At 45.9% G+C, this 26,319-nt stretch overlaps 1 protein-coding gene and 1 long non-coding RNA gene across 5 annotated transcripts in view; one reads left to right on the plus strand and one right to left on the minus strand.

The window, feature by feature from the left end:
- The window catches only part of LOC147703670 (uncharacterized), a 51,781-nt gene extending 46,853 nt beyond the window's left edge, over nt 1-4,928 (minus strand). Inside the window, exons 1-4 of one of the 2 annotated variants that reach the window (XR_015297594.1) lie at nt 4,859-4,928; nt 4,313-4,445; nt 4,192-4,225; nt 3,585-4,098 (exon numbers count right to left, since the gene is read on the minus strand). This is a non-coding gene — a long non-coding RNA (uncharacterized LOC147703670). Of the gene's footprint in view, nt 1-3,584; nt 4,099-4,191; nt 4,226-4,312; nt 4,446-4,858 lie in introns of those variants that run through there. The other variant, XR_015297593.1, reaches the window with a different exon arrangement.
- LOC147703669 (butyrophilin subfamily 1 member A1-like) overlaps nt 1-26,319 on the plus strand; it is a 349,015-nt gene that overhangs the window by 278,475 nt on the left and 44,221 nt on the right. For all 3 annotated transcript variants that reach the window (XM_086932015.1, XM_086932013.1, XM_086932014.1), the window contains exons 8-9: nt 11,986-12,006; nt 17,123-17,149. In XM_086932015.1, coding sequence (XP_086788141.1) covers nt 11,986-12,006; nt 17,123-17,149 — 48 coding nt within the window. The remainder of the gene's footprint in view (nt 1-11,985; nt 12,007-17,122; nt 17,150-26,319) is intronic.

The following is a 26,319-nucleotide window of genomic DNA, read 5'->3' on the forward strand; positions in this document are numbered from 1 at the left end:
CCCCCAAGACGTCCACCTGCTCCAGTGTGGAATCTCAAAAACATTCAGTGATCCCACTCATGTCTCCCACATTTTATTTAAATTCACTATACAAGTCTGTGTCCTTTATAACCAGCGCCTGCTTGACCAATATGGCCCAGGGCTACTTTAGCCTCCAAAGGGCTGTGTTCATAAGGCTCATGTACCTCAAGTGAGCAGAGAGGGCATACCTCAATTTTAGGTAGCTGAAAAATTGTATCTTGTGCAGAGTGAAATCTAATTGTAGCATTGAAAAGGATTTAATTTGTGCACTCTGACACATGTCTCCTAATTTAGCGATACCAACGAGTTTCAAAGAATGCTATGTCTGCCCATCAGCTCTAGTTCGAGCCTGGACGCCGGACCATCCCTTTCTCCATAGAGCCAGTCCTTCAGACCAAGAATCTGCTAGACCCAGTAAGACATTTTGTATATCTGCCATTCCCAATGCCTCTCTCATAAGCAGACTCTACACATTTATCTAAGGGATTGCATGGATCCCGGATCTCGCCCATAAAAAAGCAATCCATTATGCTCAAGTTTCCAAACAACTTCTGGGGAATCTTTAATTGTATGTTTTGCGACTTGTACAAAAGCAGGGGTTATATCAACATTTTATATAAGGATATGCAGCACAGAACATTCAGAGAGAGGCTCGACCACCTCTTCGTTTCTCTGCCTAACTTACTCATCAACAGATTGGATGCGAGTTCCTGGCAAGGTTAGAGTCATTAGTGGTGTGCATTCCGAGGTATTTAACGCTATGCTCTTGAATTCTCAATGGGGACTGCCAAGATGTCTTTTGAACATCTCCCTATATCAGTACCAGAAGCAACTTTTCCTAGTGTATCATCAAGCTTGAAGCCTCTCTGTAACTCCAGAATACTTATTATTATGTCTCTTGTGTCATGAGGGTTCCCCATGGACAGCCCCATATAGTCCCGTAAAGCGCAATACGATGTTCGTGACCATCATCCCAGTGAAATCTCATCACCTGGGCTTTACAACTAATCCAAGAAGCCAGTGGCTCGATCCCAAAGGTGAAAGGAAGGGTTTAGAGGGGGGGGGAAACCTGCCTTGCCCCCAGTCTGACTGAGAAGGGAGCTGACATAACCCCTTTCGCATAGCCTAAAGTGTGGTCCAAATCCTTTCTCCAAGTTTATCAATAGGAAGGCACCTCTCCAAGGCCAAGTTGCATTCTCTGAATGTAGTGTCTTCTGCTATGATTAGACTCAAACCACTCTGAGCTGGATGCATTGAAGATGGAATCACTTTAATCAATCCATTGTCCAGTGATTTAGCGAATATCTTAATTTCCAAGTTAATCAAGAAAATCTGTCATTAGGATGTACATGTTTCTTGTTGATGCCCCTCCTCGGAATTGCAGTGATCATCGCCAGAGCTAGATCTTATGGCAAGGCCTCTGGCTGCACATCCTTCTGATACATCTCCAACAAATACAGGTAGAGGGTCGATTTGAACTTCTTATAATAGTCAAGAGGAAAGCCATCAGGCCCAGGCATCTTGCCAGACTGCATATCCACTATTGCCTCCATGGTTTCAGACTCAGTCAGAAGCTCATTCATCATCATTCTCTGTCTTGACTGCTCTCAATGTTTGGTGAATGTCAGTTAGTTCCCATCCAGGTACTCCCGCTCTCTGTACACGTTTTAACCCCTTCCATGCTCATGACGAGCTCAGCTCGTCATGACCACACCCATTAACATTGACCTTCAGCACAGGAGAAGATCCTCTCAAGCAGCCAAGGTGTTAATAAAAGGAGGCAAACACTCTGCCATATTTAATAGCTTGTGTACTGTTTGCCCCTATACCTGACTTCTATGAGGATTAATTCTGATGGTGGCATCCTTGGTTGACATTAGCTCCCCTTCATTTATCTCCAGAATCATAAATTTGCTTGCGATAGGCCATCCAGATGTCTGCACTCCTCTAAATATAACTGCTGTAGGGAAGTTCTGTTAGTGTCCAACTGGCATTATAGGCTTTCCTCTCCTGGAGAGATGGTTTGTTGTTCCAGTTTAAGCACGTTGGCCTCTAGGTCTACTCTCATCTCTGCCTTTTTGCTGTGCTTGACTTTCAGGAAAGCCCTAAGTGTTCATGTAACACGGCTTCCAAAGCTACAGCATGCAGTGTGAGTTCATCTTTACTTTTTTGTTTCAAGGTATAATTTGATTTCATATCTCAGGTACTTGGGAAATTCTTCATCCATGCGCTACCAAGCATTAAGTTGCCAGTTGGTACCCATTCCCTTCCATGGATCGTCCTCCCATCTACATTTCAATAAGTGGTTAAATATTCCCCTAAAGAGCATATTAGCCCTTGTCATCGCCCCAACCTCGCTCATCAGCATGAAAAGGTAGTGTACGTGCATACCTTAAAATTGGGGTGCCAGACTCACCAGGCATAAAACAGCCCATTGAAGTAACACTGTCTGCTATGCGTCATTTCTGTGTGAACCTGCTGTATGCAATCATAGTATGTCGACCTTACAACCCATGATTGCATTGAAGTCGCCCCGTTAGAATCTCAGCCCTTGTAGGAGAGCTGCAAGTATGTACCCGAGGTTTTCAAATACTTTTAGTCATTTGTGAAGGGACACAAAAAATCATGAAGTTGGAGTGCTGGCCATTCAATTTTCCTACCGCTGCTGCATAACAACGAAGGAGATCCATCAGTACCTGTGATATAGTATATAAAAGTGATCTAAAGATCCGGATTGCAACCCTTAGTATATGTCGGGATTGGCAGCAGCGCAAGAGAGTTATGATTCGCCCCTAACCTTGACTGAACAGCCAGCAGGGACGATGTCGTGTAGGGAATCCTCCCTCTTTGCCTGAGCACTACTCCCCACAGTGTATTAGTCACACAACTATGGAAAACAGCACCCCGGGGAAAAGAGAAGGGGACAAAATAAGAAAATCCTGCAGAAATATTGGCTTCTCAGGTCTGGTCTAAGGCTGCTTACAGATACTCTGCAGGTAATATAAAAGAAGACAAAAATAGCATATGAGGAGTTCTGACTAATGTTACTCCTGGTATAATAGCCAATACTACGTATCCGATTAGAATATTTACCGGTAGGTATAAGTAAAGTAACTGAGAAACAAAAAAGGAGATTGCAGTGTCTCTGAGCCCTAGCCTGACTTCAGAGGGAAGGCATTCAGAGGTAAGGCATAAATCGTGGTTCCACGCTGTTATGGCACAGCTTAAAGTACAAGCGCAAATTCAAGCAAAAGTACACAGTCAAGGAATTTCACTCAGCTGCTACAATCAGTCCCTACCGGTTAGGAGTTCACTGGTGAAATGAGTGAGAAATGCATTGTACGAGCAGAGTACACAATAACACAAAAATGAAAGAAGTGCCCCAATTCACTGATGCATGCTGCAATTAGAAGCGTAATCAACAAAACAAATGCCAGTACTGCACAAACTTTTTCAATACCTACAAGGTAAGCAATGAATACCTTATCTCTATTGACCACTCGTTCAGTCTAGAACAGTATCTCAAAACTTTATATTTTATTTTGCTCGAAAATTAGAATGTAGTTAATTTCTGTACATTTTCAAAGGCCTTAAATATTTGAAACTTTATTTGAGTCAAAAATAGGCCATCAAACACTTTAACAAGGGGAGGGGGAGGAGAACTCCTTATTCTAAAACTTGTGCGTGCATATCTACAAGAATGTGACAAGAAAGTATAAAAGATAAAGGATCATACATACATACTTTCAATCTCAAGCTCAACAATCACTAGCATACAATGATTCATTCGCACAATCCATTCAGTTATCATCGACAATTCAAAAAAGAGAAAGGGGAAGAAAGTGAAAAGGACTATGTGTGAATGTCCCTGTACTTATTCTGTTTTAATAAGGCGGGGCACAAAACACAATGAAAGTTATTCTCAAAACATTGCTTCTTCATAAGAATACAGATGGGCCATCATACAAATTTTCAACTCATCACCATTAACTAATGATTGGCCTAGAAAAAAAGGTCGACGCGTTTCGAATCCCCAATACTGGTGGGATTCTCCTCAGGACCATATATGAACTCAATCTGAAAGACACAAAAATAGACAAACCATACTGTCCGTTACATTCTCAGGCAGTCCTCAACTTCACATTCGGTCAAACTTTCACTCGGCAATACCTGGTAAACTTGTGCAGTTTTTTCTTTGGAGGAGCTATGAAAGACAAGGTCATAACTGTAAGCTTTATTGAAAATCCTGCGGAGGGTTTTCTTCATAGACATGAAATATAGAGGAACTCACTTGTTATAGTAGAGGGTGAAGTCTCACAGCAGAGCTTCAAAGTGTTTGCTCCCTGATGGAATTCTTTTATCGCAGTTGTCTAGGTTAGCTGTTAGTCTGCTTGATTTTGAATGGGTATTCCATCGGCAAATATCTGTAAATTAAACGGGAAGTCACTTACAAGTACCTTGATATATCCCGTCTTAGATTGCATTTTTCCAGATAATAGGGAAATGGTCGGATGCAATTGCCTGTAAAAGCGGAAAATTAATGGTTTGCGCATGTGACTTGTGGAACTTGCGTTGTCTGTTCGGGTCTCTAACAGGGAGTCTAAGTCTTTTACCGTTACGACAACGTGCAATCTTTTGTATTTAGCTGATGTACTGTTCCCCAAGCTCACCAATCTGCTGTGCGGTCACTAAGGCAGTTGGGAAACATGGCTTACGAAAACGCAAAAATTAATTAAACCGGACGTAGCGCGGTCCCTGCAGTGGCCGTGCTACCGTTTGCGGTATTTAAACAAACATCTTATATGTTACTCCTGATTGAAGAAATGTGGTGACATACCTTTTGGAGTAAGTCTGGGAGTCTCCTTCGGGCTGTGGATGAATCGACACGCCGTACAGTTCCTTCCGGGCCGGCGCTCCTTATTAGCTGAGTGCTTCCTATTGAAGGATTTCTGGGAGATGTAGTTTTTTTGACAGTCCATGACGAATTATAATGAAAGAAAGGGTGGTTCCACGTGGTTTTCCATGTTATACTCGGGGCATCAAATATTGGAGATGCAATTGTGAATGTTGCCATGCCTTCACTGCATTCTTTAGAAATCCATCATTACATCCAAAGAGTAGGTGTCGGTTTTGCATGAACCAATGGTTGGATATATGTCGCAGCCACGTGACCCACACTACTTAGACCTTAATGTAGTTGCCGCATATGTTTTCTGAAATATGGATTAACCTATACAGTTACAGGTTGTAGAGCTCCGACATTTCGTTTAACCCATTTGTAGCAGTATTACATTTTAGAATTAGAAGGGCCTCTCTTTTTCGAAGTTTCGCCTGTAGATCGCCACCTATTTGGTCCAGTTCAACTTTAGACATGACTGTCCATTTCAGATCATTTTCTCTATAGGCATTCTCAATCCAATGTTGGACTAGAGGAGCTGTGAGTACTTTTTTCTTGATCCTAGACTTATGCTGTGAAATTCTTTGGCGGGCTTCTTGGTTGGTCTTGCCGATGTACAGCTTATTACAGCATAATCCCATATATCAGATTCCTTGTTTTACAGTTTGTAAAATGGTTGTGTTTCCAAGATACACCTTCGTGTTGGAATAATGATCCTTCTATTGTGGATGTACAACATAGGCATGTACCACATTTGTGGTGGCCCATTATTGGGGGTAAATTAACATAGTCGCGCAGGGTAGGACTTTGCGTTCTTGGTAGCGCGGCCCGCACAATTTGATTTGCAATGCTTGTCTTTCCTAAACGCAAATAGTGGTGCTTCTGTGAACTGTGCGTCAAGCTCTTTCGACAGGTGCCAATTTTGATGAATTACTTTTTTTAGCCAATTGGACGAAGGACAGTATGTTGATACGCATACTATGCGAGTTTGAGTTGTACGCTCCTTCCGTTTTAGCAGCTCTTCCTGTGGTGTCCACCACGCTCTTTTTATGGCATGTTTCAGGAGTTTTGAAGGGTATCTTCTATTCAGTAGTTTTTCTTTTAGGGCATTCGCATGTTCCATATATTAATCCTAAGTCACAAATTAGGACCAGGGAGGCCAGAAGGCTATACTCACTTTGTTTGAAAACTGCCAAAAAGGAATGGGAGGATAGTTTTTGGCAGGACCTCTTGGCCGCAAGCCGAGGGAGAGACGCCAAAGGTTTTTGGGACCTGGTGGGCAGTAGGAATCGTCCAGATGACACCTTGAGGACCTGCACCATCACGGCCCAGGCGTGGTCTAACCATTTTAAGGCCCTATATTCTGCAGTAGAAGGCATACTCAATGACCCCTTTCCCCTTCCTCCCTTTTCTTTGGACAGAGGTACTGATCTCTTTTCTGTACAGGAGGTTACGAACCTGATTAAATCTTTAACTCCACTAAAAGCAGCTGGTCCGGATGGGCTACCAGGGGATCTTCTTCGAGCCTATCCGGGCGAATGGGGGGTGCTGATCTCTGCCCTTCTTAATGCTATTATTGAGGGAGGACCTGTGCCTGAGTCTTGGAAAGGATTTACAAAAAGGGGTGGTGATGAACAGAGTGTCTGAATTGAGCAGACCACTCTTACCCAGTCCAAAGATCAGGGCTTGATCCATCACCGTTATTTATCTCACTGCCCCATCCCAGCTCAGAACCTGGCTATATGCAAATCAGTCTGTCCCTGGCCCAGTGCATCATGGGAACAGGGCAGACTAAACTACCAAGCCAATTCTTTACCAGAAAGGAGACAAGCTACCGGGGACCGGTTTCTGGCATTTCAGCCTCTTCGGCCCGGCTTGCTTGAATCCTGATGGAGCAGTGAGAAAGGGACTCATGTCTGAGTATACCCTGCCACACCTATAGTGGCCAAAATCGATTTACAAAAAGGGGTGGTGATGAACAGAGTGTCTGAATTGAGCAGACCACTCTTACCCAGTCCAAAGATCAGGGCTTGATCCATCACCGTTATTTATCTCACTGCCCCATCCCAGCTCAGAACCTGGCTATATGCAAATCAGTCTGTCCCTGGCCCAGTGCATCATGGGAACAGGGCAGACTAAACTACCAAGCCAATTCTTTACCAGAAAGGAGACAAGCTACCGGGTCCCAATTTTTAAAAAGGGTTGTCGTGATCTACCGGGGAATTACAGGCCAATAAGCCTCATTGACTCAACCCAGAAGGTGGCGGGAAAAGCTATTTTAGGGAGGATTCTCCAGTGGGTGGATGACAACCATATATTGTCCGAGCTGCAAGCTGGTTTTCGCTCCGGTACAGGAACTATTGAGCAAGTCTTTAGACTCCTGTTACTTTACTGGAAGGTGGTGGAGCTGGGCAAAGGCAGTCTCTATCTGGCCTTTATAGACCTAAAGACTGCCTTTGACCTGGTTCCTAGAGAGGAACTCTGCAGGGTCTTGTATGGTCTTGGGATGCCCCCCGACATCTTAATGCTCCTCATCAAACTACATAACGCCAACTATGCTCAGGTGCGATGGGGGCAGAACCGGGAAAAGACCGATAGGATCCCGGTTGCTAGGGGCGTCCGGCAGGGTTGTGTACTAGCACACACCTTATTTTCCCTGTACGTAATGGGGTGGTAGAGCACCTGCTTGGTGAACCAGCAGACGCTCCCTCATTGAGGGGCGTAAGGATTCCAACCCTGTTGTTTGCCGACGACACCCTCCTCATCTCCAAAACTCCCCAGGGCCTCCAGAAGCTGCTGAACCGCTTCCAGGATTTTTGTACAAAAAGAGGACTTGTCATCAATGTGGACAAAACTAAATATCTAATCCTGCACCCCCCGTAAGCTTGGCCGCCCTCCTATACTGAACTTGATTCCCCTTGAAACAGTATCTGAATTTGACTATTTGGGGATTCGCATGAGCGATGCTATGAGCTGGACTCCCCATATCAATAAAATGACCATCAGCCACAAAAGGGTGGGGGGAGCTCTGTTGAAGGAGTATAAAAATTCATCTAAACAATTCGTAGCTCCAATAATTGACATCTATAAAGCCAGAGCTGTAACGGCATCTCTCTACGGGGCTGAGCTATGGGCCCTTGGTAATATGGAGGTTTTGACCAAGGCCGAGAACAAATTCCTGAAAGACCTCCTGGCCATCCCGATGAGCACGCCAACAGTTCCGGTGCTTCTGGATGCGGGTTGCAAAGCAATCAAGGACCAAGCCCGCCTCCGGCCTCTTCTCCTTTGGGCTCGCCTCTGGAGAGTTCCGGAACTAAAAACATATGCAGACGGGTTGACAGAGGTGATGGGTTTGGATGGCTGGCACAAGATTAAATGGCTTAGGAACATTAAAAATCTCCTGGGGGACCTAGGTCTGGGGTCTTGCTGGTCCACCCACTCTACCCCGCCGAAGGCGACCCTAAAAAAACTATACTGGGAATGGGTCTCTGCCAAGCTCATCAGCAACCCGCACCACTGCAATTCCACCGCATCTTACCTGAAAATAAAAGACGTTGTTTCCTTTGAGCCCTACTTGGACATAATCACAATATCTACCTCTAGCTGACCTCCTCTCAAGATGGCATATGCCCGCGCAGGCTTCACGCCACTGCGCCCTATGTACTAATAGGCCCGAAACCGTGGTCCATTTCTTTTTTGAATGTCCTGATTACGCCCGCCCAAGATCCCACTGGCTTACACCACTTTGTAGACAATTGGGTACCCGCCAGCATTTGGTGGCCTTACGGATTTTATTAACAGATACATCCCCTCCCATCGTTTGTGCCGTATCCAAATTTTTAAAATGGGCATGGTTGATCCGCTCAAAAAGACTGTCCATGTCAATTTAATTCACTTTTTAATTAATTTATTTCTGATCAAATTTCCAGTTTTTATTTGCCTTGTTTTTAAACATACAGTCTTTTACGATGTGCTGTTTTTATATACTTCTTTGTAATGCTTTTATGATATGTGCATATCGAAATAAAGCAATCAACCATTAATCTTTAAATGTACAATTTCGTCGGATGCGAAGAAATTGGCCTATCGGTAAATTTTGTTTCAAGCTCTTGGGATGATTGCTGGAACAGTGTAGAGCTTTGTTTCTGTCAGATTTCTTTTTGTACAACGTTGTTACTAATTCTCCATTGGAACAATACACTTCGACATCTAGAAACGCCATTCTAGTTTTAGAGGCCTGTATGCTAAACTTGATGTCCTCTGTCCGGTTATTTAGCCATCCATGAAAAGCTTTCAGTTCTTCCTCATTACCTGTCCAGGTTAGGAAAACGTCATCAATAAAGCGGGTCCATCCACCAATCCATTGTCTGAAGGGATTGTTTTTATAAATAAAGGTCTCTTCATATTGGCTCATGTATAAGACCGCTAATTCTGGGGCAAAAGGACAGCCCATAGCGACTCCTTTGATCTGGTAAAAGAAGAAGTCTTTAAATTTAAAATAGTTCTTTTTAAGGACCATGTTTGCTAGCTCCAAAATAAATTCAGTTGGTATCTTCATCGGTCGTTCTCTCATATTCAGGAAAATGTCCAACACCTCTAGTGCCTGGTCTTGTGGAATTTGTGTATACAAGGATACAACGTCCATACTGACAAGGAGATCTTGATTTTCAGTAAATGGTTGTGTTTGAAGCTTGTTTATAAAGTCCGTCGTGTCCTGGAGAAAGGAGGAGGAGCAATTAGAAGCATAGCTTTGCTTCTTGTGTCATTTAAGTTGTTTACAGGGTATCTGACACCCCTTGGCCGGGAGGCGCGTGTAAAGAAGAAAGCCCAGTGCAGGAAGTAGCACTGACGCAAGGGAAGCTCTCCGCTCCGTTTGTTGTGTTCATGGAAAGGCGGAAGCTCAGGATTGGCGGCGGCCGCTTCGAAATCACAGCGGCTGCTGTGGAGGTCACGGCGGCTCTTTGCAATGTACACAGGGTCTTGTGAAGTCCTCAAATAAAGACAAAACAGCTTCAGGCGTCCAGCGGGAAAGAAAGCGTCTGCGGTATCAGAAAAGACCGGCGAGATTGACAAGCACCTTCATCTTGCCCCGGAAGTGCTTATGTAGTGGGCGGGCCGCTGGAGCAAGTTCCCTGAATACTATGTGAGACCCAACTGCCTGTTGGGAATTGTAGTGCAGCGGGCTCCCATAGCGCATATTTCGCTTCTCATATGGACATGGCAGTAACTTGCATGTTGTTTGCCCCTGCCTTCTCTTGTTAGCATGGAGGATCGCGACAGTGTATTCTGAGTAATATAATATACCCTGATGTACCCAAAGCATCTCAGGGTGGGATTTCTCTCCCGGAGGGGAAGCAGCCGCTCTGTGTTTCACTATACAGGCGGTAACTCGCCTGCACTTTTGAAGGGGAGTAGAGGTCCCCTTGCAAGAGCGTGCAGTGAGTGACTACACCCACCTGCAAGGGGATGTCTGGGTGTCCATACAACCCCCTTTCCCCTCTCCAGAGGGCAGCTACCTTATAGGTGGCCCCACTGTCAGTGCGCCTCCTGACAGCTTCTTTGCCTCTGTGCCCATGTCTATAATACGACGCAGGCACAGAGGCAAAGGGATTCCCTCATTTGCATGGAGCACGCCACCATGCAAATGAGGGAATGCCCTCTTGAGAAAGCGCTCGCTCTATATGTGCGCCAGCGCTTTCAGCACTACAAAAGCGGCCACACACGCGTCTGTGTCCTTCTGTAATACCAAAGTGCCCTGGGGCGCGCAAAGTGGGCGCAAATGCCAGTTGCGCCCACGGGTAACTTTGTGTAATACGGCCCCAGGTGGTGAGTGGGTTTTTGCAAACTGTAGGAGTGCACCTCTCTTAGTCTTATCATTCATCCCATTGATGTGAAGGGCTTAATAGCAAAACGGTACGATCTCTAAAAAATGACATTAAAGTCCAAAAAGTAACTGTATATAAAACCCCAAAGTATCTATCTTCAAACTCTGAAAGAGTCCAAAATAGCCCATACCATAATTATAAACCGGAGAAATATGACACAACAAAAATCTGATATCTTGTGAGCTCCCAAAACAAACAGTCTATAGAATGTGACCCTGAAATCTTCTGAACGACACTGTAAAGACTACAAAGAAGTGATTCCATAAATTCCAAAAAGTGCACAATGTTTTCAGAAAATGGCATTGTTAGAATTGCAAAAAAGAAATCAGTCGTCAATGACCTCCAAAATGTGAAGACAAGTGGTCTGCAAAAGGTGACATTAGGAATTCCAAAAAGTCACACAATGTCAGCTTCAAAAATTAATAGGGTATGGATGCCAACATGTGACACAGTAGAAACTCCAAAATGGTGAGTGTGTATTATATAAGAAGTGAGATTTAAGTACGAAAAAATAATACAGCATGAATTTAAAAAGTGACACTAGAAGACGAAGAACCCAGAAATTACACTTAGATGCCCCTAAGATGGTAGTGCATGAACTCCAAACGGTAATTTTGCTTGAATCCCAGAAAGTGGCTCTATATTAACTTCGAAATTCTGAATTGCAAAGAGGGAAGGTCACAAGAGGATGAATACTTCCCTGTGCACGCGTTTACTGGCCCTTGCAAATTTCTGCGGTTCATATACTGCTGATGTTAGTTGATGCCCCCAAATATTTTAAGATGCTGCACTGCAGTAGGATGGTTCACCAATTCTAATATCCCTTTCTGTGCATTGCAGGCAGCTTTAGGAGAAGAAGGTAAAGCACAGTTACACTCCCACAGCCTCATACAGCCCAAACTTGAATTGATTAGCTCAATAGGACCCTGGATGTGATGGTCATGCATAATTCAGTTCATGTATTCGGCATAAAAGCATGCCTATGTGGAGACTCCTTCACTTAGGGTGCCTGCTGGGAGGGCTTTAATGTGTTAGTAATACCTAAAGCTTCCCACAGTGTGTCAGTTCAAGCATGATAGACATTTGCTCGTGTTTACTTTGTAAGTACGTTGTTTTAAACTGAAGGAAAACAGAAATCAGTAGAAGACTAACAACTTTCTGTTTTATTTTATTCTGTTATAGGGCATTATGAAGAGGATCTGGGTAAGAACTGGTATTCAATTCTATGACCTGTGTGTGTGTGTGTGTGAGAACTTAATTCTCATAGTTTACTTAATAAACTGCTAGCTTCCTACTGATTCGCTATTGGAGTTCTGTCCAGTTGAGGTGGACAGTGCTAGAGCGTTTTGGGAGATTTCTTTGTTATAGGGGGTTGCCTTTCAGTTAATGTTCCTTTCAGATGTAGACCTCATTATTGATCTATAGTGATCACAGACTATTCCCTTACAGACTGACATTTAGCTCACACTATAGATTCGTATTATTTCAGTTGGGCTAAAATGTTTTTTTACTACGTACATTTTTTTTTTTTTTGCATTTCTGACACACTTCCTATCTCGTCTTCTCTCTCTTATTCAGCGTTGCCAAGATCAGCGCCTTGCACAGCATTGTTCTCCCACTTGAACTCTTCTGCTATATTTGTTTGTCTCTCACCCTTTTTCTTTCATAAACCCTCTGCTCTCTTCTGTCTCCTCTTGTTCACCTACTTTATTGTGGAGAGCCTGGTGCTTCAGAATACAACCAGGAATTTGAACTCTCATTCATTCCTTGTGACTCCCCGAATAGGGGAAACAAGACGATTGAGTCATTTGGAAAATAGATCTTCTCCTTGGCTAGCCTGGCATTCAGATCGGCCAATGCAGTCCGCTTGTTATGTTGCTCTACGCATGCCCTCTGAAACATGGCCAGTGAGATCTTGTTGGCGCCCTGGAAGACTTTAGGGTCTCCCTGGATCAAACAAATCATGATCGACGCGACATGTGATTTGTGCTACCTAGATATTACTGATTGCCTGGTAAAAGCAGTTACTGCAGAACAACAAGGTGATTGAAGGAATGCTTGAATGAACCTCAGCCACTGCCAGTCACTCAGACCACATTCCAGACCACCCCATTTGTCCACTTTGCTATTGTAGACAGACTTGCATTATGCAAACCAGTCTTGGTCCTGTTCCAATGATGATTTGCATATGGCTGAATCTAATTTGAGGAGGCATGGTGGAGCAAGAAAATGATGGACTAGAATGCTGCCCAGAGTAATTACCAGTGGTTGAGAATACTTCAGACATTCCATCCATCACTTTTTTGTATTCCGCAGTGGGAGGGGGGCTGGTACAAGTGTTTTCCTCCACTGATAGACATGGATTAGAGCCGCTTTTAAGCGTCACCCCTGCAGGCTAACATCAGTTTCTTGCATAATCTATTTCTGCGCCCTGGGATGGGAGGAGGGTTGGATTGGGATTAAAAATCATCCCTGGCAGGCCATAAGAAAGTGGCCCACATTTGCATATTGCGTTCCTCAAAACACTGCTTCGGCGAAGTTTTATAAACACCTGGAAACAAGTGAGGCCACTTCTGCTAAGGCCCCCAGCCCCCGCTCAGTATGCACACATTAATTGGCCGGCCCAGCGAGAGAATGGGAGTGACACCTCTGCCCGCTGATAAGAGAGGTTATGGATGCTCATCTGACTCCAGAAAGGCCACTCAGGGCTCCACTGGGCCTCTGGTGACATCTGAACACACCAGACACAGCCCAAATCGTCTCCCCAGGCTGCCAAAAAAGCAGCCCACAGCTGGAATTTTAATACTGGCCCCTCGGCCATTGCCCGAGTGCTCGCCTTACCAATCCGACCCTGGATGGGAGAGAGTTGTTGCCGGTGTAAACATTCCTAGCCTCCAAAGCCTTTCTGGGACCAATGATAAGACAAACAAAAGAACATCTAAGCTTTGCTCGAAAGGTGTTAGTCCTGCGGATACCACACCAGGCTGTAAATGTATCTGAGCGCCCAGAATAAATGGTCTTCATGGAAGGGCACCTAGTGGCAAGGATGACATCCATCACTTCACTTAGCAGATCAAGCCTAGTGACCTGCCGCCACTTAGTATTCATGCATTGAAGTGTAGATCGTTGAGATCCGAGTGAAGGACCCACTGCTGTGACAAACATCCTCCCAAAGTGTAGCTTGATTGGAGGACAGATGTTCATGCCCAGAAATTCCAAGTACCGCACTCTCCTGGCCCAATCCGAAGCCACTAGGTTGTCTTGAGCCTGGTCGTCCCTGATCTTTTTCAAAACCTGGAGCAGGTGAAGCAAGGAAGAGAAGGTATACAGGGGTTGTGTTCCATCCAGCCTGAATGCAACTCCTAGCAAGTGTTCTTGCAGAAACACCAAATGTCTAAAATGTTTGACAATGCACGTTCTTGACAGCAGCAAAAAAGATTCAGCCAGGGTTCTACCCACTGCTGGGAAGTGGAGATCACCACTTGGCGATGCAGGCACAATTTGTGATCTGCTGGCACATCCATGCTTAAGGATCCATCCTTTTGACCTGATCGATTGTCACCAGGGAAGGAAATGCTGAATCCTTCCACTCACAGGATGGGTGTGGGCCGAGAGTGGTAAACTAAATTGGCTTAATGGTTGTTACTGCAAGGGAGGAGGACTGGTGCCTCTGATGGCCTACACATTCTCTTCCGCACCCACATCACTGGTCTCGAAAAGGACTACGGTGGCTGCTGTACCACGTGGGGTGACCAAAACTCTCTGCAGTAGCATTTATATTCTCTGGACTGAACAATCACCAATGCGCCCTTTACAATTAAGGGGCGACCCTCTGGGCGCTGCTTTAAATCGAGATCGCAGCTGCGATATTGGTCAGGTGTTCTAAAATGCAATCCAACGTTTGTTTTCAATAAAACATTACCATTAGGTTTCCATTGAAAATTTCTCGTGTTTATTTCATATAATTCCGTTTCAAATTGAAATGTTGTATTTCACATTCAACTGATCAATTGTTCATATATCACAAGATCCCAATCTGGACCGAAAATAATAATACTAATCCACATTTGTTAAGCTCGAACAATAGCCCGTAAGGGTCTCCAGGCACTGGAGGCCGTCGGGAAGATTAAGCAAGCTATTGCCCAGAGTCACATGGTGCTTGGCTAATCTGCCGCCGGCGATTGAACCATGATCCCCAGATTCCAGCATCAGTCGTCCTGGCCGAGGGGTCAACAGACCCAGGAGTGCGTCATGGGTCTACCGACCTTAAAACGCTGCAGGTTAAAATCAGATGTGTAACCAGAAAGACGGGAGCCATCAAAGGGCATATCAATGAGAGGTTTGTACATCTCCAGAAACACCTGTGAAAGCCTCTCTCACATTCAGGGCAGTACAGGAACAGCATGTGACACAATGGCACCACCTAGTAGCGCATGAAACCATTGCCTGAAACAATTCTAGATCCAGTCTGGCACCTGAGGAGTATTTGGAGGTGAAGTCTGCTTATGTAAAGTATCCACAGAGATATGTAACTTGTTTATCTATGCCCATGTATCTTGTGTTTCTAATTCAGTTTCTATCTCTGTCTCTCTTTTTTCTGCCCATATTCTGGGAATCCAACCCAATATTTTGCTCTCCTTTTCTCCTCTTTCTCATCTTTATCTGTCTTTCCCCAACTCATTTATTTTTTATTTCGCCATCCTCTTTCTGTCTCGTTCCCTCACTTTTTCTGTTTTCCGTCCCCTCTATCTTAGACCCATTCCAGTATTTTGAACATGAAAGCAAAGATGCAACTACATCGCCTAATTTTGTCTCTTTTATTTGGTTTGCCCGTGTGACTGAGGACAACGCTAAGACATTTACTATGAATACTGTCATCAGAATTGTTTCATGAATTATGTATCAGCTGCTGTCTTCCCCCATGCGCTGTGTAGCAAGCAATGTTAAAAAAGCAATTTAATAATTATGTATTGGCAGTTTCGTTACAGCACAAGCTGGACCCAAGGTGTAGCAGAGCTCTTTACACAAGGACAGTTTCATAAGAATTGTATTTATCAATAATACAGTCACATAAAATGAATAGCAAGCATACTGTAAGATACAGTCATTATAAGAAGCATGGGACAGTACCTCTCGTAGAGCATAAGCACCTTTACAATGTATTGCCAGGCGGGGGCGCAACTAGAGCCATATTTCGGGGGGGGGGGGGGGGGGGGGGGGGGTAATACTTCCAGCAATGTGCCCTGCCATTGGGCTGCAATAATGTAACTGGTGTTCATGCCAAGTGCCTTAATACCTTCGGGTGGAGTTTGAGCTGTATAAACCTGCAAAAAAAACAAAGATTGAGGTTACTTCTCAGGAAATGCCTTCTCACACTATGGCAGCAAAAGTAATTGGCAACTTTAAGGAACTGGCAGAGTGGAGATGCAGGGGTTCTAGGAAGTGTGAAAACAAAAAACAACAAACCCTCGTTATCACGTAAATGGTCTTCTAAAGACCTGTGAAATACTCAGGTGCGGCAGTGATAAGACGCCAGAGCAGCCAGCCCACAGCAGCTCAAGAACTGTATGTGTATCCCGGGTAAGTTGCCTCAGCCCAGGCTGACGCACACGACGGGGGGAAGGCTGAAGCCCTCTGAGCCCTATGGGCGTTGCGGACTGTAGCCGGTATTGAAAAATACTCCATGAACAAAAATAGGTCTCTTTAGAGTACACGATTCTAAGTGGGCTGGGAACTCCTTTTTATGCGTGACTGAAACATGATTACAGCTGTCCTTGTATTTATGGCGCACATCCATGCACGAAAACACTGCTTCCCCCATAATATTCCCCTTTCATGTGTGAAAACTCATGATGTCTTAGAAAAGGAACGGTACTACTTTCTGGTGTTGGTAATTCTGATTGCGGCACTAGCTTGGTCTACAACCCCACCACTTGTAATTGGCCCCATAGTTGTCAGTTTTCTTTCTGGAGCTGCAAAGAGGAAAGCTCTCTGGTGGCGTGACAGAGGACGCAACTAGATTCCTCTGAAGGGATCAGTTATGTGAAGTAATTCTGAAGGTCTTTACAGCTGACCAGCCCTGACACTTTTCTTCTTTATTTCCAAAGAGCAGTTGAATAGAAAACTTGGTATGTCTATCTGCTTTTAAATAAATAAGTTGATCATATGGCGCCTATTTGGACTTCACTTTCTGTTTGCTTTCAGTTAATGTTTCGGCACAGCTAGGTGAGTCGGATGCACAGCTGTACTATTGCGCAGATTGTCTTTCAGCTTTTATTTCCTGAACATCTGACTTTTTATTCCCTTTTGTTTTACGCAGCCCGAATGAAAGTGGCTAACGGTCCAGGTAAGGAGGAAATGAGGGGGGCAGCACGTTCAGATCCAGCTTAAATAAATATTTCACTGCCACAATAGTTTATTTCCTCACATCATGCATTATGAACGTGCATACCATTCTGAATGTGGGGGTGAGCATGAGCAGAGAGACACCTGCTGTGGATGCTGGGGTGGGGACACTAGCATAGTGCTTTTGGCAGGAGGGACAGTGGAAGTGTGCATAATCTGCAGTGTAACAGAATAACAGATTTGTGAGTGGAAGGGGACAGTCGCACAGTGAGCTCCGAAAAGGAGAGAGTAGGGCAGTCTGCACTGCCTGGGGGAGTTGTATAGTGTGTATTGGAAGGTGAGATATGTATGCATTAAGCACGATCAGACGTGAGACCAGAACAGCGATCACTGAAAGGGAATAAAGTACAATGTACAAACAACCATAAGAGATTAAAATCCTATAGTGTAATGAGAGAGAGCGACAGGATGCCGTGAAAAAGAGAGAGTAGCTTAGTGTGCTTTGGTAAGCAGAGTACCAAAATGCACTGGAAAGCCAGAGAGAATAAGTGGACACTACAAGGGAGGAGTAACACAGTATGTTATTGAAGGGGAAAGAGTAACAGTTTCCATTGAAAGGGGTAAGAGTAGTCTAGTCTGGCACAGTTTACCATTCTGCACTGAAAGGGTTATGAATTTCATGGCATACAATGAGAGGTGACAGACCTTTAGATTACATAGTGCACTGGAAAGAAGGATTTAACATCTCACAGGGCGCTCATCCATTTTTTAGCAAGTACACTGTTAATACTATAAGAAGGAGCTCCACCAAGGTCATATATGCACCAAAGAATGACTGCATAGCAGGAGTGTCTGCACATGTATGTTTGTGATGGAACTCCTCATCCGTGTGCACCAGAGTCTGGGTGGGGATTTTGGTGGGCATGAGATAGAGGCAATGGACAGGTTGCATTTTAGAGGCACAACTCTTTCTATCATTCTTGAGACGTCTCCTCTGATTTTATTCAATTGGGCAGTCACCAGGGAGTCTTTGCTGACAGTAACCATTTACTGACATGGCCCCCACCCACCGAGACCCCGATTATTTTTTTTTATATATATATATATATATATATATATATATATATATATATATATATATATATATATATATGCAGCGCATGTGGTAACTGAGGCTGTGGAAGTGCTGCTTTAATAACGTAGTTTAAAATGGTAGCGCGAAAGTAACAGTGTAGAAAGAATGGGAAATAATAATTGTAGGCACTGAAGGGGTTAACAGTTCTCCTGTAGGAGGGGTAGTATTTCATAGTGTGTACTGGAAGGAAAAAAGACAGGAGGAGTAAAACAGCACTTTGATCTATTCCTGCTCTTGGTGGAAGGGCATTTTCACTTACCATTATCCCAGTTCTATTAAAATTGCATTGGGATTTATAATGCTTTCTTACCCCTTGCAAGTCCCAAAGACCTTTTTGGGTGTGCAAGTATCATGTCATTATGAATGGTTGCAATGTTGATTGTTAAGGACATGTCTTTGTGTCATACACAAGGATTGGAAGAGCACCCCCCTGTGTTTGTAGTAGACACGCCACAGCTCAGAGTTGCATGAGAAATGTAGTGAAGAAGTGTAGGATAGTCTACAAATCAATGTGTTCTTGTGGGTTGATAGTAGCTACTGCTTACATCTACAAATGAAAGTGTTCTTGTGGGTTCCATCCATTTGGCATTGTTTAAGGGTATAGTGAAGACTCTATATTTTTGTAAATTTCAGTTGGTTGTTTGTCCTTATTTACTTTGAAAGTGTATTCCAGAACTTGCATGCCGGTACAGACAACGAAAAGTACCCAATCAAGTTTTCCTAAAAGATGGGATGATCAGAAATTGAGTCTGGCTGGATCTGAGATCCCCCCCTTTGGTTATAGCACTGGGGTCCTGGTCCTGGATCGTCAGGTGCATGTTGTAGGGACCTTTAAGTGAGAATCACCCAGCCACTAGAAGTAGAGGTAATGCTTTGAGGGCCGCGGTGATGTGGTCAAACCTGCTCAATTTACCATTTGACTTATTGCAGCATTCATGATCTATTGTAGTTTGCTGCTCGGGTGTCTTGGGAGCCCAAAAAAAGAGATAATTGGCATAGCAGAGGCTCTCAATGCCATCCCCTTTGGGAGAGTCCAGTGTGATGAAAGATCTTTGTTAAGACTCTCATATTGCAGAATCCAGACTGATGACTTGATTAACTTGTGGCTGGAGCAAAACGTTGAAATTCATGGTTACACCAATAGTCTTTACTTGTGTAGAGTTTTTTCTGGTGTCTTATTTAACGAGGCCAGGTGGTGATGGGGGCATATTTTCTAAGCTTCTTATGGAAGTTCCACTCTATATGAGAAGTTGAACTACAGGTGATTGTATAGCTTCCAAGTGTCTTTTCCTTACCGGTTGGTGTCCTGACGAATCAAGATCTCATGGTTTCCCATTAATATGACCCTTTGCCTTTGCCTTTGTACTAAGTAAGCATGAAATTGTTGATTTCAGGAAGAGTGAAACGTAAATACTAATCTATAAGGGATCAATAATTTTTACTTTTGCAAGACCTACTTTGGTGGACAATGATGGTACGCAGAAAGGGGAGAGGGTGATGATTTGGACTCTTTCTTATGGATGGATCTTAAACCACTAAAGAGTAGCACCTTTGATTCCGGTGCCATTGAGCACTTTGGAGAAGTAGTTATTTGTCAGGGATGTTAAATGCTAATACAGGTGGAGGAAGATGAGAGAGCAGCTAAACCATTGGAGTCTTCTGTGTTCTTGAAGTCTTTCCAGTTTGCTCCTAATGTTGATCTTGTACCAGAAACCAGTCTGTGAGAGAGGAGGAGGCTCAAAGAAAACTGAGATTTATTTGAATGCTACCTTCTTGGTGATCCTCCCTAGGAATGCTCCACTTGCTTTTGACTTTGACCTGTACTCTGCTTGGTTAGAGTCATCCAGTCCAAAGACTTGATTTTTCAGTATTGGCTTGATGTAGGAGTTATTTAGGTTGATGGGGACTCTCCAGTTGAGAGAGATAAGCTGATGATAGCTCTGGCTGGAATCATGGCAGGCAATGCCAGGAGGGTGTTTTTGAATATGTTTCGGGTTGTCTGGGTCAGTAGGTGAGCCAGCCATATAGACAGACTTCATTATTTCTTTACTTTCTGATAGATAGTTGCTTTTAAGTATTCTGTACTTGTCTGTAGTTGCTTTTGCATAATGATGTAGTGGTCTTTCAGGGGTTGTGGTTTTGTTTTGTAGCGTTACATTCTGATTGAACCATCACATTTCGATGAAGGTTTTGGTTTCCTGATGGGTTAATTTCCTGCCCAGTTTACTAATATTGTTTTAAATATAGCGCCTGGAAAGTAGGTTTATTAGGCACAAATAAAATAATCTCTTTTGAGAATATTTAGGATGATCGCAGAGCAGCGTTTCACGTATGATAGCTGCTAAGGCATCTGATAAGCCGGGATTGGTGTGTTCAAAATATTATACCTAGCCATGTGTGAACCCTAAAACATATGACTATTCTTGCCTCATTCCTTCTGTGTTTTTTTATTAAAAGGAGCAGCTTTTTTCTTGTACCTTAACCACATAAGTAAGGTGGATACCGTGTAATGCAGATCTTATCTACTTTTTGACAAGATCCTCTTTTATTAAAAGTGCACAACATAAATTTATGTTTGATGGCATGTGGGGCTGTAGATATACATGCTCTGCATACTCCTGCCATTTAGTGGTCGGTCCAGAGTTGCGCATGTTGTTTTTCTTCAAAGAAGACTTTCGAGTCACAAAACCAAGAGACTCCTCCACACAGTGAAACTGCCCATGGGCATCGACTCCTTTGTTAGATTGTTTTCTCTCCACAGTCGGGTTCAGACATGTGTGCCTCTGCTCCATGTTGCGACTTGATCCTTCGGTTCTTTTACTGTCTTTGACTGTATTTTTTAGATTGCGCTTCTCACTTCTGCGCTCCTCTCGAATTTAGTTTATTCAGGATCTGAACGATTGCCCTTCAGGGCGCTGCCCGTCTTGGGCCTACTCCCACATGCACTCCTTTCCATCTAAGCTGACTTGCTGATGGAATGCACACCTTTCAGATTTTGCCCGCGTTGTCCTGCAAAATATCCGCACACCGATCCTCACCTTATGTGCAGCTTGTCTTTCGCTAAACCATCGTGAGGCCGACTGCAATGCATGTAAGTCCTTTCGGTCCAGGAAGACTCTTAGGGATCGAAGTTTGTGTGGAACAGAAATGTCTTGTGTCCGCCGGTTTGACACTCCTGACATTTTAGGTGAGAAGCACACCCAGAAGGAGCCAGCTTTGGAGGAAGAACACCAGGGGTTCTCCCCTGATGAAAGCTCCAGCTCCGACGTGGAGATCGACCATGGAAATTAGTAGTTTTCCATCCGGTCAGAGTGAATACTATAACCCCTGCTCCATTACCCAAGCAGACCGTAAAACATCCTCATTCAGAGGTCGCTGGACCGGCACTGCCTCCGGGCCATGGTTGGATCCGAAAGAATGTTTCAGATGCCCCGCCCTCCAGCCCGGCACCGAAAACTGATACCGAGGCCAGGCCTTCGCGATCGATCTCTTCTGACTGAGACTGTCCTTCAGGTTCCGGCCGGCACCCAACCACATCTATTTCCGTTCCGAGCAAAAAAACTTGGGTCTATACTAAAAGCCTCTGTACCAAAAATTATGGATTTGAAACCCTCGTATTCTTCATCGGCTTCCATGTCTTTGGACGATCCCATTCTCAAGAAAATGAACATTCAACCATGGGCGATTCTGATCCATGAAGGTACAGGACAGGTGCTTGCTTCTCCAGCACCAAAGAAAAGATGATCCTTCTAGAAGGCTTTAGACAGCCCCATCCCCCAGAAGAAAAAGATGAAGGACAATACCACCAGTCATACACACCAGCCTCCTCCTCTACCACTACCTCTTCCTCCACCACCATCACCAGCCCCTCCTTCCCCTCCTACCTCTCCACACCCTGACCCACTTGATGCATCACCTCCAGGGTCACCAGTTACAGATGATGGTGGGGTTACACAGGCCTTATGGGGATCATGACCCATGGGATGCATATGACACTTGACCCCCTTACACCCAATGATCCTGATTTATAGCTTGCTTGTCCATCTCCTCCAGAAGATGCCACTTCTTTTCAGCACGTAATTGCTAGGGCGGCTGCTTTCCACAATGTTGAGCTCCACAAAGACTCCAGAGAACAGGACTTTTTTGTTTCACACCCTTTCTTCCACCCCTAAAGACACCCATTTACCCATTCTTCTCAGCATGATGAGGCATGCTGAGGATATTTTTAAAGAGCCAGTCCATGCTCAGGTTATCACCCCACTGGTGGACAAAAAATTCAAGTGGTCCCCTTCTGACCCTTTTTTTTATCAGGGGTCAAGTTCCACCCAACGCTATAGTTGCTACTACAGCTCGTTAGAGAGCAATCAGCCAGGTTACTGAGAATACACCGCCTCCTGAAAAGGAAAAGAGAATGCATACAACAGGGAAGAGAGTCGCTGCACAGGAAGCCAATCTTTGGCACACTACCAATTCCTGAGCTCGTCTAGCACGCTATGACAGAGCCCATTGGGATGAGATGGAGGAACTCTCACAAAACCTCTCTGAGGTACACCGCAAATGAGGCCAACAAATTGTTACAGAAGGTCAAGCCATCACCAATAGCTCTATCTGGATGCGCAGGTACATTTGCTAGTGATGTTCACAACAGCTTGCTACTCAGATGTCATGCATGGCTTAGGTGTTCTGGCTTTAAACCAGAGGTCCAGAGGGCATGGCCAAGATGGCGGCAAGGTAGGACGCGTTCTCCTGAGCTCCTGCCCACCGCCTCCTGAACCGGCACAGCACGGCCCTTTTGGGGCATTTCATGGCCTGAGGTTCGCTGATAACGAGGCGGGGGCCCCTACGGAACCATTAGGTGCCCTGTATGGAGAGAGTGGCTGCCGGCGGCAACGAGGAAAGGCCAGGAGGCGGCTCCGGCCTCTCCGATTTTGAGAGGCCCTGACAACGCGGCGCTCCGCATTGCGGACTGTCAAGGCCAGAACCCCCCCCCCCTCACGCCCACAGCGATACCGGTTTGGCGGCCGGTGGGCCACGCGATAGACTTCTGGAGCGGCTGGTGATACTCGGGCTGGTCAACTGCGGAGCAACCGGCTGCCCTACTGCGGCGGCCCTGCCGAGCTCGCCCCGGGGCGCGGGTCGAGTGCTGCTGCGGCCCGGTCTTTGCCATCTGACTGAGCCGCGCAGATCCCCGGCCCACTGTAGGCGGAGCACCCACCACAGTCCTGCACTATGTGGCCAAGCAGCAGGTGAAACGGCGGCTTACCGGGGGCATACACCTCATAACCGCTGGGGAGGACAACTGAGACCACGTCTAGCTTCCGGGCCTGGGAGTGGCTGCCCCGGGCCCCGACACCAACGAGGGGGACCTTCTGTGGCCTGGGGAGTGAACACCCCGGCTTGCACCTCACTGAAAGAAGAGAACTTGGCCTTTGCCTCCACGTGTGGGCTTAGAGTTCTCCCGGTGGCCATCATTGACAGGAGAATCTATACGACACCAAATCTGAGAGTGCCCTTTTACTGGCCCCGGACTTCAATGCTGCTGCGATAGGCAGGGCCTCCACACCTGTGTCTCTGTCGACACTAACTCTTCCAGGGAGACGACAGCCGCCGGTTGGAAGACCCGCACTCCACTGGGAGTCTCCCGACTCTCTGACACTGCTCCATTGTGTACTTGGGGGCTGATTTAGCATGCCCAAAGCCATGACCAACAAAACGAAACCCCAGAAAGACATCTTTGGTCGCTCACAGCCTAATTTTCAGATTAACCGTAAACTCCACCAACTGCGCTCTTTAATAGACGCATGCCGACTGCTGGGGTTGGCCCCACCGAGTGAGGAAGAAGAATCCGACGGGCCGGGATCCAGGCCAGAGATCTCTCCATCAGGATGGCATTGTCAGGGTAGGAGACGGCGCCCTCGAAGACCGCCCGCCTCGGAAATTGCCCGTAGCCAGCAGGAAGCACTTGCGGCAGCGACCGAGGCCCTCACGGGAGAGGGCTCTGGGGACCAGTGATGGGCCTGAACCTACTACGCCTTTTTCCCCTTCTCTTTTGAACCATCCTGTCGCTTCCTTGCTGGTTCGGGGTGGGGTCTTACGGTGAGATCCCCATCCCATTGATCTCGCCATGGACCCCAACTGGTTGTTACACCAGTCATCTTGGGACGATGGACCATATTCTCAAACTGTTTTTGCTCAGGGTGTTTTTGGGCTAGGGAGGGTGGGGTTATTCTTTGGTGCGGGTTTTGCAGGGTTTTTTCTTGGGTATTGTTCCCCTTGTCCACTTTTCATTCCCTTTCAGGTATCAGATTGCAGCGCTTTTGAACCTGGTTTTCCCCTTTGTAACCAGGAGCTCTTGAGAGGCCCTTCCGGACCTTATCCCAGCCTGCCCTCCCTCTACATGTCCCATGACCACGTCTAGCTTCCGGGCCTGGGAGTGGCTGCCCCGGGCCCCGACACCAACGAGGGGGACCTTCTGTGGCCTGGGGAGTGAACACCCCGGCTTGCACCTCACTGAAAGAAGAGAACTTGGCCTTTGCCTCCACGTGTGGGCTTAGAGTTCTCCCGGTGGCCATCATTGACAGGAGAATCTATACGACACCAAATCTGAGAGTGCCCTTTTACTGGCCCCGGACTTCAATGCTGCTGCGATAGGCAGGGCCTCCACACCTGTGTCTCTGTCGACACTAACTCTTCCAGGGAGACGACAGCCGCCGGTTGGAAGACCCGCACTCCACTGGGAGTCTCCCGACTCTCTGACACTGCTCCATTGTGTACTTGGGGGCTGATTTAGCATGCCCAAAGCCATGACCAACAAAACGAAACCCCAGAAAGACATCTTTGGTCGCTCACAGCCTAATTTTCAGATTAACCGTAAACTCCACCAACTGCGCTCTTTAATAGACGCATGCCGACTGCTGGGGTTGGCCCCACCGAGTGAGGAAGAAGAATCCGACGGGCCGGGATCCAGGCCAGAGATCTCTCCATCAGGATGGCATTGTCAGGGTAGGAGACGGCGCCCTCGAAGACCGCCCGCCTCGGAAATTGCCCGTAGCCAGCAGGAAGCACTTGCGGCAGCGACCGAGGCCCTCACGGGAGAGGGCTCTGGGGACCAGTGATGGGCCTGAACCTACTACGCCTTTTTCCCCTTCTCTTTTGAACCATCCTGTCGCTTCCTTGCTGGTTCGGGGTGGGGTCTTACGGTGAGATCCCCATCCCATTGATCTCGCCATGGACCCCAACTGGTTGTTACACCAGTCATCTTGGGACGATGGACCATATTCTCAAACTGTTTTTGCTCAGGGTGTTTTTGGGCTAGGGAGGGTGGGGTTATTCTTTGGTGCGGGTTTTGCAGGGTTTTTTCTTGGGTATTGTTCCCCTTGTCCACTTTTCATTCCCTTTCAGGTATCAGATTGCAGCGCTTTTGAACCTGGTTTTCCCCCTTGTAACCAGGAGCTCTTGAGAGGCCCTTCCGGACCTTATCCCAGCCTGCCCTCCCTCTACATGTCCCATGACTCCAACATCACTTAAAATTCTCACCCTCAATGTCCGGAGTCTCAACAACCCGATCAAGCGCAGAGCGGTCCTCACTCACAGGCTGATTTCTGCCTTCTGCAGGAGACCCACCTTGCCCCCAAAGATCATCACAGATTGAGGTCCAGGGCATTCCCCACGCAACTATTTTCTTCTAATTTCACTAAATCATCCGGGGTTGCTATACTTGTTTCTCGCTCTTTCCAGGGTAAGGTCCTCCAGAGAGAGGCAGAGATTAAAGGCCGCTTACTCACATACCGGTTCCAGGTGGCGGGGATTCCCTCCATAGTGGGTTCTATTTATGCCCCCAACAAAGGCTAAGGGTGATTTCTTCATACAGCACTCACAGAGGCGACAGCCAACTCTGAACGTTACTTGCTACTAGGGGGGGACTTAAACATGGTCTTCGACAACGTCACTGACCGCTCTGTCAACGCACAACCCAAGTTGGAGCTCTTTCTCAAACCGACCTAGATCGACTCCGCGATCTAGGGCTCTCCGACATG

The sequence above is a fragment of the Lissotriton vulgaris genome, chromosome 7 (genome assembly GCF_964263255.1).
Source record: "Lissotriton vulgaris chromosome 7, aLisVul1.2, whole genome shotgun sequence".
Classification (NCBI taxonomy): domain Eukaryota; kingdom Metazoa; phylum Chordata; class Amphibia; order Caudata; family Salamandridae; genus Lissotriton; species Lissotriton vulgaris.